Here is a 15,299-nt window from a genome sequence, read left to right as displayed (position 1 = left end):
GATTATTAGTCTAATAATGTAACTTAGCTAATAATGTAGCATTTTAGTCTAATAATGTAGCTCGTCTAATAATGTAGCTTATCACAACCATCCAATCCAAGGGTCCAAGGGCTGAGATTTGCTTTGATTTTTGACAGAATTTCACTTATTGACCATAGTGCGCCTCCATATATATATATATAGGGATGTATTCATATCATTTTTCTATTTTTTGTTCAACATTCTCCCTAAATCTCAGCCCCATAATCTTAAGATCTGATGGCCTAAAATCATGCCACATGTATTTAATTAAAATATTTTAATAATTCAAAAAGGTCAAATTGGGTATACACGAATTAGTTTGTTATGGCAATTGCCTTGATTATCTCTATCAAAGATCACAACGGTTATTTTCCACGATTACACGTTTCAATCTTTCTTCTCTGGCGAAACTTTCAAATCTTTCTTCTCTGTCGAAAATTTCAGCGTGACTTCTCCCGTGAAGAAATTCTCATTCCTAAATTGTTGTCTGTTTTTCTAAATCGAAGAACACACGGTTTTTATTTGTTCTGAAAAAATACCGATTAGTGGGAGCACTCGGTCATTGATTTCGTGTTTAATGGAAGAAGGTAATTAAAATTTTCCCTTCATTGATTATTAATCCGAAGTGATAACTGAATACCGATTAGTTAGAGTGATCACTAGATTTTGCTTTCACGTTTTACGATGTATATGCCCACGCTGTTGGTTTTGATACGCGCAAACAAGGAATGAAGAAGACGGACGGTGTTACTACTTGGTATTGTGTTGTATGAAATAGGGAAGGCAGCAAGAAGTCGAACGAGGATGACCAATTGAATGCACGTTCTGGTTTTTCTATGAAACGCAGACGGTTATCCAAGCGTTGTGGTTGTAAAACGAGTATATCGTTCAAGTTCTTCTTCTAAGGAGGACTTCCAGGTTATACTATTCAGGAGTTCAACGAGGTTCATTATATGGTTGAATCAGAGCATCAACATTTTATGGCACTTAATCGAAAGTTGGATGATGTACATCACAAATTCATTCTTGACTGTTCCAAGGCTAATATAGGCCTCGCACTTACCTTTAAGGTGTTGAAGGAAATTCTCAGTGGGTTTGAACTTGTCGATTGCACTGTCGGGGATATCAAGAACGCTTCTCGAGACATCAAAGCATACGCACATGGGTTCGACGTGCAAATGGTGTTGGATGATATGGCTAAGAAGAAGGAAATGCCCGAGTCATTCACATATAACTACGAAGTTAATGCTACTAACCAGTTGGTTGCTCTCTTTTGGTGCGACGGTTTGATGAAGAGGAATTACCATATGTTTGGTGATATTGTGGCGTTTGACTCCACGTACAACACAAACAGGTATACATTACAACGTATGTATTGTACATTACCCTCTGCATTACAATGCTTGTCCTATACATTATTCGTAGCTAATGATGCATTATTCGTAGGTAATGATGCTAATGATGCATTACTTTGTGATACGCAGATATTGTATGATCTTCACACCTTTCACGGGAAAGGACAATCATGGAAGACCTGTAACCTTCACCGCCAGATTGGTGTGCAACGAGAAAACAGGAGCATTTGCTTGGTTGTTCAAACATTTCGTTGAATGCATGAGTGTAGCACCCAAAATGATCACAACTGATCAAGACTTGGGCATGAGATCAGCTATTGAAGAGGTTCTCGTTGGCACTCGACACCGATGGTGTATGTGACATATAATGCATAAGTCGGACCTCCTTGAACCCGACAAATTCGAAGAGGAGTGGAATGGAGTGGTGGAACGTCATGGGCTGGGAGACGTTGACAGGTTCAACACATTGTACGACTATAGCCAATTTTGGATACCGGCGTACTTAAGAGATTTTCCACTGGGTTCGATGATTAGGACTACGTCCATATCCGAATCGGAGAACAACTTGTACAAAAAATTTTGAAGCCCCGAGCTAACATTGCTGAATTCTACTTGAATTTCAACAATGCCGTTGAATTTCAACGAAACAGTAGAACAAAGTTGGACTACCACGATGCAACTGCCCTGCCCATATTGGCCACTGCATTGCCATTCGAGAAACATGCTTCGACGCTGTACACCGATAGTATGTTCAAGAAAATACAAGAAGAAATTGTTGAGGGTAATGACAGATGCTGCTTGCTTGGTTTTTCATCTACAGATATGGTTGACACCTACAATCTTGGGGAAAACAATCACAATTCATATTTTGTGAGGCACGATAAGACTGATGACTCATACTCATGCGAATGCAAAGTTTTCGGTAGGCAGGGATATTTGTGCAACCATATTTTTTTTTGTTCGGGAACAATGAAGTGAAAAAAATTCCTGATAAATACTACGAAAGTAGATGGATGAAGACTCCGTTAGCCAAGGCTGTACATGGGCAGTTTGATGGCGCCCTACCTACTAGGTCCATCGTTGATGATAGTCAAACTGTTTCAAATCAAGGGATTTCGATCTTCTATGGTTTTCTTTGACAATTTGAGATGGACATTGATGTGCTTTGTGCATTCGTAGGTGGTGTGGAAGAACTTGGTAATTCTCTTCAAGCTGGAACTCCTACAACGTCTGCCTCGGAAAAGAGGCGAATGATTAAAGAGTTTTATGGAATGGTAAGGCCTAAGGTAGTTCAGGTCCATCCTCCGGATGTTGTCAAGACCAAGGGCCACACTAGCAGCTCTGCGAGCCGTCTAATTTCCAAAAGAGAAAAGGCTATAAAGGAGGCTACTAGGCCTCTTAGACGATGTAAGGCATGCGATGAGATGGACCATCACGACTCTAGAAATTGTCCAATGCTTAAAGAGATGGCGATGGAGAAAGAGGTGCGGAAGGCCAAGAGGAAAAGTTTATGTATTTTGCACCTCACAACATTATTGGTTTTGTTTTTTAGATATACTTATGATTCAATTCGTTGTCTTAGTCTTATTAGTATTACCACTGTCAACATTTTATACATAATAATATTGCATTAATAATCTGTTAACGTACATCATTATTCATGAAGTTGTACATTATTGTTCATAAGCACTTAACTTACTGTACACAATTATTCCAGTACAGTTCATTAATAAGTACATTTTGTACATTATTCGGTTAATTACATCCATTATATTTTGAGAGTCCATGATCGCATAACTCTATATGCAATATCTGTTCAGTTTGTTGTACATTATTATTTAAATTCAGTTAATGAGTTTTACATTATTTTATTCCTATTTTACATTATTAAGCAGTAACGTGACATTATTCGGTAATTTACATCCATTATATGTTTTGATTTAATGACATCATACACTAATACCAAAATATGATTATGTTTGCAAGAAGTTCACCACACTACATATTGTTGAAAACAGACCAAGCCTCAAGTTGGCTATTTTCCCTTCCAACATGAGTTATAAAAAAAAACAGAGAGTTCAAACACATTTAAATAGCTTATCCAATCATCATCCATACGATCACTCCAGCCCATAATTATCGACCCACTTATCGAAGTTGAATTTTGACGGCCTCTCTCTCCAATGCTTGGTGGCTTTAGTTTGGTTGATGCCACATCTGGAGTTATGTGCACAAGTAAGCAGCATCTTTGCAAACTTTATTCGGAACATTTCCAAGCTCTTTGTCCCCTTGGCGTTGAGTCCGCACTCCCATTCTTTCTCTCTCTCACCAAAGTAGGTCTCCATATGCCGCATGACATAGACCCCTGTCTCCATGGTGCAGATGTTGTTCCTCCAGGGCATTGTCACGACATGTGCACTATATTTTCGGACCTGGGCTGACATTTTTGGAACCTTGCACTTCGTAAGTGCATCTGCCAAGAACTTTTTCTACATCAAATAAAAAAAATGTGTAAGAACTCAAAATAATGTACATTTTGTTGAATATAACGCACCGTAACTGAAGACCCACATTACGTACCAGAATGGAGGGTGTCTTCCCATACTTTGTGCTGAAGGAGCCGTGGGATTCAGCCAAACTATGGTCGATGATGTTTATTTTTCCATCAGGCAGATCGAAACAGACCACATACTATTGGCTCGTACCCCAAATTGGGAAGAAGAACTGCACAATGAAAGGTACATTACATGATACATTTTTGTGTACATTATTAATGAATATCAGATACATTATTATATTATCACTCACTATGTCATATTTCTCCCATTGAAAGCTACCCGTTCCAAGCGCTTCCTCGAATAGTAGAGTCCAGAACGACTCGAACTGCCGTTGTTCTGTCCATTCAGGAGGTGTGTCGACCACAGTGTGTTTATATAGTTTATTTGGCTAACTAGTTAATTATTTGTAATTACAACAGTAATTTGTAAATGATAGTATAACATTTTTCACTCACGCATGGATTTGTTGAGAAGAACAGCCTGGAAATAGTCTCCAGTGCCTTGAGCATTTCCATCTTATTCAGGTAAGAGCTACAAGTATCTACAATAGCGGGGCTCACTGCCTTAAACGACACTAAAGACTGGAACTCAATCTGCACAGTTTTCCTAAAGCTGTCTTGGTAGACAACAGAATCCCTAAACAACATTAAACCGTTAAACAAAAATAACCGATGTGCTAACAATAACAGCAAAATTACAAAACTTACTTAATTGTTTCAGCTGTGCTAAGAACCTAGTAGTAGACCTCCTTTTCAACATTGTTGGGCTTAGTTGTTAGTCTAACCGCCTGCTCGTTGAATGGAGACCGGGCAGCCATACTGGCTTTCTTCAATCGGGATGTTGCAAGATTCATAGTCTCCTGCACGAATGGAAGATATAGTTAACACAAGTGAGCAATATCCATACATGGTAAAATTGACATATCCAGTACTTTAATGTTTGAATGAAATAAGCTATTCCATACCACATCTCCAGCCTCATCCTGTTGGATCTGCTTGTCTTTCCCTATTCCTTGAGCAACCACATTTGGAATGGCCAACTCTTTTCCATTCCCACCCTTTCCAGCTACATCTTTAGATGGCTGTGTTGTTTTCACAACACCAATCTCAATGCCCTTCCCCTTAGCTGAAACAGGTTTCTGATTGAAAAAAACAAAAACCAAATAATACATGTAACCACCAAAATAATGTATCAATACAAGCATATAATGTAGTTATGCAACCACATTTGGAATTGCCAATTGTTTTCTCTTCTCCCCCTTAGGAGCTCCCTTCTTAATGGACTGTGTTGTTTTGTCAGCCTGAAAGCGCGTTCCCCCTTGGCCGAGGCATGTATCTGAGCTAAAAAATCAATTAATTTAGGAGACAACCTATATAATGTAGCCAGACAGACATATAATGTAATAATAAATGCAGTGACAATAATGTACCAATACTAATATATATTGCAAGTAATGTTTAAGATGTAAATACCTTGACACTCTCCTCTACCCCTGCACTCTTTTTTGTGGCTTTCTCTGTCTGTGTTTTACTCTTATATCTGGTACCATCTCCATCTTTCCTCACCAAAATTGCACCACCTCCATCTTCAACTCTTGTCTCAGACGCCTGTACACAATTGCACCAAAATTGAAAATATGTTAATAATGTACAAAAGTAAGAGCGCCAAAGGGTTTAGTTTGTTAATGTATACCCCAGTCTTGCTTAACACTCCCCCACCAGCTGCCATATCTGATGATGTCGCAGTTGCACAGACTGAAGTACGCATTTCAGATGGGACTTCAAGTCCGGCTACACCATCATCCTTTGATATGATATCGGGGATATCATCACCTCTTGGGTCGTGCATTGGAATGTCTCCTGGCTGATCATCAACTCCCGGCTGATCAACAACTGGGGCATCATGTGCTCTCTCATCATTGTTGTTTTCCTCTCCACCACCACTACCCTCTGCCCCATGTGTTTGCTGTGTAGAAAAGGGGTCAGGACAATCGAACACATCCAACACAAACGATGGCCTAGCGAAGCTCCTATTAATCGTCTTCTTTGTCATATTCCGCCATCATCTTTTCCATCTCTTCAATCCATTCCGGGTTGTACTCTTCTTCGTCATCCCCTGGCTACGTCAGTTTTGTTACAATTTCATCATCTTCCACCACATTCTCATCCTCCAATCCCAACAATTTCTTTCCTATCTGACTGCCTACTCGGAAGCACTCATTATCTAGCAACTCAACAGGTATTCTTTTAAAATCATCTACCCACGTCCAAATTGCGTGGACCATGAGCGAGCTTGAATCGATAAACTGATCTCTGATTCGCTTCGCTCTATACCTATTGGGCGCTCCTCCTTCTCCCATGTTCAACGATTCCATCCTCCTTACTTCCTCCTCCCGACGAAGCTTCTCCTTGTCAATCCGGGCCTCCAACCTCCCTGTTCCGTACTGATCACGCTCTGCGTCCTCCCTTTGCTTAAGGGTCTCTGCCGTCCAACCTTTTATTGTCGGCCAGGCACGGATGACTCACCTCCGGCAGTGAACCACGCGGTCCATATACGCACACTGACAAAACCACATAATGTAACATGTCAATAATGTATCTTAATATGTACATAATGTATGAGTAATAGCGGTATAATGCAAGAGATCAACAACAGTAATGATTATTGCAACTGAAACTTAACAAATGATTCAAGGAAACATATCAATAATGAACCAAAAACAATTACATTTTCCATGCAAATCAGTAATGTACCATCAAGTCCATGTAATGCATTAATTATAGCTGTAACAAGATTGGCAGAACTATTTAATGAAGCAAATTAGGTGCAATAATGTACCAATCTATATATAATGCATTTGTTACAGCAGACACAACATTGCATATTGTATTTGTATCATGTAAGTAATGTATGTAAATAGACATATAATGCAGTTATTATTTCACTTACTAATAAAAAGTGGATAGTGGCCTGGTGAAAGACACACTTTGGCCGTTTGCCCAACTAGGATACGTGACCTCAAGAACGGATAAGACGTAACCGCACCAATTCAAGTTCCTAATCTCATCAACATCGTCGATGAAATGCAGAATCTTTGGCTTGCAATTGCCGTCGGTCGGAGTCTCTATAACAGCATTTCAAGCATGAACTTAAAGAGTTTCTTGAAATCTGGCCCCCCATCAACGTCCTGCATCATCATCTGCGCAATGTCTTTTGGGGTCATTTTGAACCGTCCCTTATGAGACTGTGCTGCAACATAGTAATTGAACTTGAAGTTGCTTTGTTTGTCGATTGGGCGTGAAATGGGTGTCGGACCTCTCGGAAAGCCAAACGTCAGATGCATGTCCTCCTCATCCAGGGTTAGGCTCTCACCCCCGATAATGGAATCTGGCATCGAGCTAGATTAAATGTGTTTAGAACCCAATAGGCTAGGTATCTCGGAATTTTCTTTATATTGAAATGGAGGATAGCTCCGAAACCCAGTTCTCGAACGGCTTCCTTCTGCCGTGGATTAGGCTTTTTAAACAGTTCATGAACTCGGTTGGGGTCCGTCGACAGTAGAAATGGTCGACTTTCTTCCCCCTCGGTTTCCTCTGCTCTGCCTCTTCATGAGCGGTACTCGTCTCGGCCCTTTGCTCAGCCAATCTCTCCCATAACTTTTTCGCAATCGCAATTGGAATAATATCATCGACCGCTTCGTCAATGTCCAATCTAGGCTGCTTCGCTGCTGTCCAATATACGACATCGGAACATGATTATAATCGAAGGTATCAATAATGTATCGCATTTATATTAGATAATGCATAATACATGATAAATAATGTACACAAGCAATCAAATAATGCACAAATGAATATAACATTCACCCATTTACAACCTTTCTATTAAACCGACTGATGTAGCTTAAACCAAATTCATAATGCACACCACTACTTACAATAATATACAACTACTCCAGGAATTCTAAAGGCAAATGCAATAGATTGCTCACCTGCAACCTGGGTTGGTTGGCTTTTTAAAGGTCGGTCTCTTTTCGTCATACTTGATCTGTGAGACGAACCAAAAATCAAAACCCGATAACATTTCCACTGCATAATCGCCCAATACACAATTGTAAACCAGTAATTAACTACAAACTTCAATAATGGACAAAACCCTAACAAAAATGAACACGATTTTATGATTTACGAAAATATCGACCAAAACGAGTTTGAAGGCCGTGATTTGTTTTTGGGATAAATTATTGAATCAACGAGTAGGTGGTGTGTCGGCGGTGAAAATCGGCGATTAACTGTGGGTATTACCAAAAAATTAACCATTTAAACCCTACCTTGCCGTCACCTTCAACTAGATGGTCGCACGCGAATGGAGTGAGGTTTCGACTGTGAAACGGCGCTGGAGGTTGATTTAACGGCGAAAATCGACTCTTTTGTTGATTTCGGGTGGCTTGTAGTTGCGGCTAGGGTTTGGAAATTGGGGGGAATTAGGGGAGACGAAATTTAGTCATGGATTGAGGAGTGAGACGGTTGGAGTGAGTGAGAGAGAGTGAGTAGATGGAAGGTCTATGAAAATCCCGCTTAATTCTCCCTCCTTCCGTTTTGAAACGTGTGTGATTCATTGTTGTTTTACAATTATACCCATATAATGTACAGATTATGCCTAATAATGCAACACGGATTCATTTATCAAAGTTTCATCTAGTCCGTCCATCCACCTCCGTTTGGCATTTGTTCTACGTTTAAGAATGATTCTATCTTGATCACAATCCTATATATATATATATATATTGAGATGCATTATCAACCATTCATTTTTATTAAATGAGTGGTCCAGAATTTGCCACATGGAAAATATTTTTAGATTAATTAATTATGAAAGGGCAGAATGGTATTTCCATGGTACATTTTATTCAATAAATATTATTTTTAAATTTTTAAATTTTTTTTTTAAAATTTTTTAAAAAAAATTTAAAAATTTTAAATTTTTTTTTGTCAACTACATATACAATTCATGTCAACTACACACATATAATGTCAACTATACATATATAATGTCAACTATGTGTACAATCCATGTCAACTACATGTACAATTCATGTCAACTACACACATATAATGTCAACTACATATACAATTAATGTCAACTAACTATACACATATAATGTCAACTATAAGTTGTTGACATTTGATGTGCATGCTATTGACAATAATATCCCCGAGTTGACATAATCTACTTGCAGTTGACATTTCAAAAATGTTGTGGATGAGTGGCTGAAAATGCATCTCAATTAAGCTAAAAAATCTCAACCTAACAGGACCCTATATATATATATATATATATGTGTGTGTGTGTGTGTGTGTGTGTGTGTGTGTTGTCAACTACTAAGACAATATGTCAACTAGGGGGCATAATTGTAATTTTCACGCTATGTCAACTACGGAGACATTATGTCAACTACGATGTCAACAACAAACGTTATTTATGTCAACTACGATGTCAACAACAAATATTTTCATGTCAACGACCTATATTATTTATGTCAACAACGTCTTACATATAATTCATGTCAACAACAATGTTTTACATATAATTTATGTCAAGAACATTTTTCATAAAATTTATGTCAACAACCTATATAATTCATGTCAACAACAAACGTTATTTTGTCAACGAGCAATATAATTCATGTCAAGAATAAATATTTTCATGTCAACGACCTATATAATTAAAGTCAACAACGTTTTACATATAATTAATGTCAACAGCAACATTTTACGTATAAATTATGTCAATAACAACATTTTACATATAATTGACATTGTATATATAGTCTTGATCAATGTCGAACCAATTTTAAAGACCGAACTAGAGATCAAATCTTGTCCACCCATTTTCATAATCAAATCTTGTCCATCCATTTTCATAATCAGATCTTGGCTAATCTTGTGGTCAAATTTAGTTTACCAATATTTTATTATTTTATTCACAAAATAATAGCTAAAGGATATTAATGGAAAGTAGCATGTTATTTTCCATACAACGTGATTCTCTGCAGCGATTTTTCTCATGATCTTAAATCTCTATCTTCACCTCTCAATATTCCTCAAATTGTGTTGCAATCTTCATCAAATCGTGATTCATCTCTGAATATAAAGCTTGAGATATCTGCACAACGAAGCCCGACGTGGAGAAGTTTAATTAGGTCGATTACTTTGTCCGTGGGTAATTCTGATTTTCTTTTGAAGCTTAGTTCTAAACTTCCATGGCGAATTCAACATCTCAGAGCATGGATGATATGAAAATTGACAACATGTTGATGGATTTGAAACTACACCCACTCATTTAGCGGTTGAAGATATGGATCTACTCCAACGACTAATGATGAACAAAGTAATGCTTCAATTGTGGATGATCTACAATACCAGATGACACTTTTTTTAAATAGATTCATATAAGCTAGAAGAAGAGGACAACTCATTTGATGGTTCATGATTTTTCCAATTATTTTTTTTGGATACCTAATATGTGTTTAACATTGATAAGGTATTTTAACCAATGTGATGAACAATCTCTTGTTGAACCTTGTTGATGAATATTTTTTCGATTTCATGCCGGTAGTATAAACAAATCAATAATGAAGTAGCAGTTTGGCTGAATGAAGTAATCCACAGGTTGAATGAAGTATCTTGAACTCAATTGTGTTGTATGCATAAGTTTGTGTAAAGCTTTAGTTAATATGGACCAAATATCCAGTTGAATGAAGTAATAACATGTTTGAATGAACTTAATTCCGGTTAATATGAAATGATAATCTGAAGTGTATTGTATGCATAAGTACTTGATTAATTGCACTTATAATGAACTAAATTACCTTTATAAATGAAGTAATAGCATGGACGAATGAACTTAAATTCTGGTTGAATGATGATTCTTGTTGTTGTGGTGGTGGTGGATATGCAGATTTTTACGATGTCGCATGGCTTATTGAGGGCAATATTGATCAAATCGTGCATTAAAATATATCATTGTTGAAATGAAAAATAAGTACTTAGCGAGGGGGCTCTCTTGTCCTAAAGTGACAAGAGAAAGATGATTTAGAATTTATATGGTTCGCAAGTCCATAGTGAAATTGAAGTCCATCCTCCTGATGTCATCAACACCAAGGGTTGCAGCAGTCGGAAAGTTTCACGCCTTGAGAAAGTAATAAAGGATATGTCCAAGCTTGGCTGTAAATTCGCCAAATTTGGCGAGGTTGGTCGGCATGATTCAAGAATTGTGACAAGATAGATGAGCTTATTTCCTTATAGTAGAAAATTATTTCATTCTAGCAGATTTCGTATTTCATTAATTTCTTTGTAGTTTATTACTTCATTCCAGTAGGTTTCGTGATTCATTACTGTAGTTATTTAATTCATTCCATTTGTTTTATTACTTCATCACTCTATGAATTTGAATTTGTTTAAATTTTTGGCAAACTTTAAATCGAATAGATTGTGTGAAGTGTTTTATTAATCAAATATTTATTAGTATTTATTGTTCATCCCAGGAGGTTCATTACATCATTGTAGTAGTTTATTATTCATTACATTAGTTTATTACTGTGCGTGAATAAAATCGTTTGAATTTTCTCCAAAATAGTCAACTATTTCCACTGTAGGAGAAAGTTGGTAAACCACACCATCCTCACTATATAAACCCCATAACCAAATACAAACTCTCCATTTTGAAAAAAGGAAAAAAAAATACAAACTTGTCCAATACAAGAAATCATCCAAATTTGACACACCAACCATCTCAATGGGCTGAGCCGTGATTCTGGGCACCGCCCATTTGTTAGGGCGTGGGGACGGCCCATCCGGTGATTGCACAAATGTCCTCATCAGCATGCCACCATGCCTCAACTACATCTTCCGAAACTCTTCATCCTTCTCCTCCGATTTGATTTTTCACTCCGTTGTGAGTTAGAGGATTTTCCCCTGTGTTATCTTCACATATATATAAGAAACACATTACAACAATTCAACATTTGAAACATAGTTTATATCATCATTAAAATAGTTTGTAACATTATCAATAGGTTCTTTAGTTCATTACAAGTATACTTCCCAACTAAATATACATACAAAACATGTCAGTTTTTATATTACTTCATTTCATGTCGTTATTACTTCATCAAATAAGTTATTTAGCTCATTCAATGTAATTATAAAGCAAAATATGCATACAAAACATGTCTGTTTATATTACTTCATTTCATTAGGTTATTACTTCATCAAATTGGTTAGTTAGTTCATTCAATCTTATTTCCTAGCAAAATATGCATACAAAACACGTTAGTTTATATTACTTCATTTCATGAGGTTATTACTTCATCAAATAGGTTAGTTAGTTCATTCAACTGTTATTTCTTCACAGAATATGCATATAACACAATTAAAAAAAATTCATACAACACAGTTAACTTCATCTCATGAATTAGGACTAGGTCATAAATTTATTTTTACCTTCCGGCATAGGGATTTGGCTTGCAGTACTGAACATCAAACGAACTTTTCTTGTGTTTTGATTTATCCACCGGCTGTGATTTAGCTACTGACCTACGAGTATATTTGACGTCTATGTTGACCTTCCTCCGCTTTGCTTCATGAAATAATTGGACGAAAATCAGAAACCAAATTACAAACAGATGTAGTAAATTAGAATTTCAAAAACTATAAAGCTTCAAAAGAGAGTATTATTTGAGGCAGACGTTCTGCCAGAACGCAATCACCGTCGTTCACCTTCCATCGACGATTTTCTTGTGTCAATGGAAGGTGAATTGGGGATGGTTGTCGCCGATTTCAGTTGAATCTGTCGGAGATGATCGATGAAGATGAAGAATCCTTTATTTTTAAGAGAGGTTTTCGGAGAGGTTTTGAGAGAAGAAGAAGCGGGGTATGAGAATGAGTGAAATTTTTGTGATCTACGAATTCTAACTTTTGCCCTAATTATAAAATGACTTAAATACCCCCCGTGTTGAAGTAATTTGTGTATGTAATGAACTACGAAAATTTTCACATCATCTCATCTCATCCACTAAAAACTAGATCTAAGGGTCCTTATTTGATCTCTAGTTCGGTCTTTAAGACTAGATTTGTGAATAAGGGAATAAGGGAACGTTATTCTCCTATTCATCCCTTAGATAATTTATTCTTCTTAATATGAGCCGTTAGATCTCATTCATCAACGTGATACGACCCTACGTCGTATCCCGTTTCACCGGCGTCCTAACGAAGGATCGGCGGTAGCAAGAACCGGCTGTGCGCGAGAGCTCTCGTCGGGCAGCACGCTTGCTAGAGTTTCTTGATAGAATAGTTACGAGTTGTGCGCGGGATCTTCCCGTCGGGCAACGCGATAACTAGGATTTGATAAGGGGTCACGTAAGTAGAGCAAAATAATATTCTTCTTATTGATTGATTGAATTGATCACATTCCTCCCTATTTATAATACTAAGTCCTAACTTATCGAACAAGAAACAAATATATGTAAAGATATGCAAGACCCTAATAAATCTAAACTAATTAAATGAAGAAGGAACAAATCTAACTAGGCGAAGGAGGCTCGTATCAACCCTCCCCCGGATAAAATCCACCTTGTCCTCAAGGTGGGAACCACGAAGCGACGACAAGTTGAAAACAGAAGCTTCGGCGAGGCATCTCCTCCTGGATCAAACACACAACGAGCCTTGACATAGGTCTGCACTCGCCCCCCCTGGACGGCCTCGTCTTCTATGAACCTTTGAAGGAGAACTTGAAACTGCTGGAACTCATTCTGCTGCACAAAACCCACGGCATACATCTTCTGGTAGTTGAGGATATCGAATTTACGCATCATTTCTCTGTAGCTCTTGTGAAGCTCAGCAATGCAATCTCGACGCTGCATTTCCTCGCTCTCGTCTATCTTCCACGGCTTCCAGTCACCGATGACCGTAGGCGTCTCGTACTCCTCCACAATGGTAGTCAAGCCTGTGGCCTTCACCTTCTTAAGCTCCATCTGCAACGGCTCAATCAACTCTTGATTCTCCCATAAACACTCCAACTTGTTGGTGACTCCATCATTCTCAAAAGGACTACACTCGTTTTCCAATTCCCCATTATTCGTCTCCATATCATCTACGGACATAAATCCTTCACCAATCTTCTCATCATATACCCCGACGAGCACTTGCCGCGGCGTATTGTCGGTCTTGACGATCTCTTCTAGGGACTCGTCGATTGGAACATCCACATCAAGATTAGCGCCCCCATTGTGAGCGGCGTTGTTGGGAACATCATCATCCTCCTCAGCATAGCATAACCAACGTTGTTTGCATACATGCCCCATGACCCATATATCAGGGCAGTAATAACATAGACCCAACCGCGCCCGTTCCGCCTTTTCTGCCTGCGAAACCCGGACCATCGGTGGCCTAAGCTGAACAGCCGCCCGTCCCAAACCTCCCTGGGATTGAACCGCAACTCCTGATGGCTGGGGTGTGCGTTCTGACGTAGTATCGGACAGCTCCAGTGCTAGAGCCATAGTAGCCGCTGAGGACAGCGGTCTATCCAACTGTAGTCTCTCCCTCCTAAATGGTGTAGGGCCTTGACGATCAAAACGATCACGCACATCCTCCAAGAAATCCTGCCACGTCACGAAATCGTTATTCGGCAAATAGTTAAATACCCAATTCGCCGCTGGTTGATCAAATAACATGACCGCATAGTGCAATCGTTGGGCATCGGGGATCATCAACTGATTGAAGTAAGATTGGACCCTCGAGATCCAATTTGATGCATTTGTCCCATCGAAACGAGGTGCCTCCATGTGCCCACGTATGGGCTGGTCGTATCCGGCTGTGTTGGTCTGGACGCGTTGTGGAGGGTCCCAACACTTCGACTGCCTCTCCTGCGAGTAATCAAACCCCACTGTACGTTTACGGTTCCGCAGATTCAACGGTGGATCCCAGCAAGACCCCGAACGGCCCCTGCCTCCGCGCCGACCCCGAGCTGCCTGCTGACTGTATCGAATTCCCCCATTAGGGTTTCGATAATTATATCCCTTAGCACCATATTGTGTACGCCTAAAACCATCATCCCCCCAAACATCTCCGTCCTCCAAAGCCGCCGGGGGTTCAGCATCGCGAGAGATTACCGGCTCCAGATATTGGAAGCGGCGATCGGTTTCGTCCCTCCAAACGTCAAACATGTCTAGGCGATCCAATAAACGATCCAGCTTACCCCTCACCGAGTCATCAAGATGCAACTCCTCCGATTGCGTAACGTCGAACTCCCACTCCTCCAACCGTGAATGTTGCGAGTTCCCAAGATTGCGACGATCAACAGGCTG

At 38.9% G+C, this 15,299-nt stretch overlaps 1 protein-coding gene across 1 annotated transcript; it reads left to right on the top strand.

The window, feature by feature from the left end:
- The first annotated feature begins 974 nt into the window (after positions 1–974).
- Positions 975–2,940, top strand: LOC121800787 (protein FAR1-RELATED SEQUENCE 5-like). Its single transcript, XM_042200288.1, has 5 exons — positions 975–1,375; positions 1,506–1,701; positions 1,911–2,298; positions 2,556–2,860; positions 2,929–2,940. Exons 1-5 carry the CDS (start codon positions 975–977, stop codon positions 2,938–2,940), a joined length of 1,302 nt encoding a protein of 433 aa, XP_042056222.1.
- The last annotated feature ends 12,359 nt before the right edge of the window (positions 2,941–15,299 follow it).

The sequence above is a fragment of the Salvia splendens genome, chromosome 4, assembly GCF_004379255.2.
Source record: "Salvia splendens isolate huo1 chromosome 4, SspV2, whole genome shotgun sequence".
In the NCBI taxonomy this organism is placed as follows: domain Eukaryota; kingdom Viridiplantae; phylum Streptophyta; class Magnoliopsida; order Lamiales; family Lamiaceae; genus Salvia; species Salvia splendens.
This window is presented reverse-complemented; position numbering and strand designations above follow the sequence as displayed.

Coding starts and splice junctions, on each gene's coding strand:
- LOC121800787 (XM_042200288.1), top strand. CDS start 975: ATGGTTGAATCAGAGCATCAACATTTTATGGCACTTAATCGAAAGTTG. Junction 1,702..1,910: donor TGAGATCAGCTATTGAAGAG/GTTCTCGTTGGC, acceptor TTCGATGATTAG/GACTACGTCCATATCCGAAT. Junction 2,299..2,555: donor ATGCGAATGCAAAGTTTTCG/GTAGGCAGGGAT, acceptor GTGCATTCGTAG/GTGGTGTGGAAGAACTTGGT.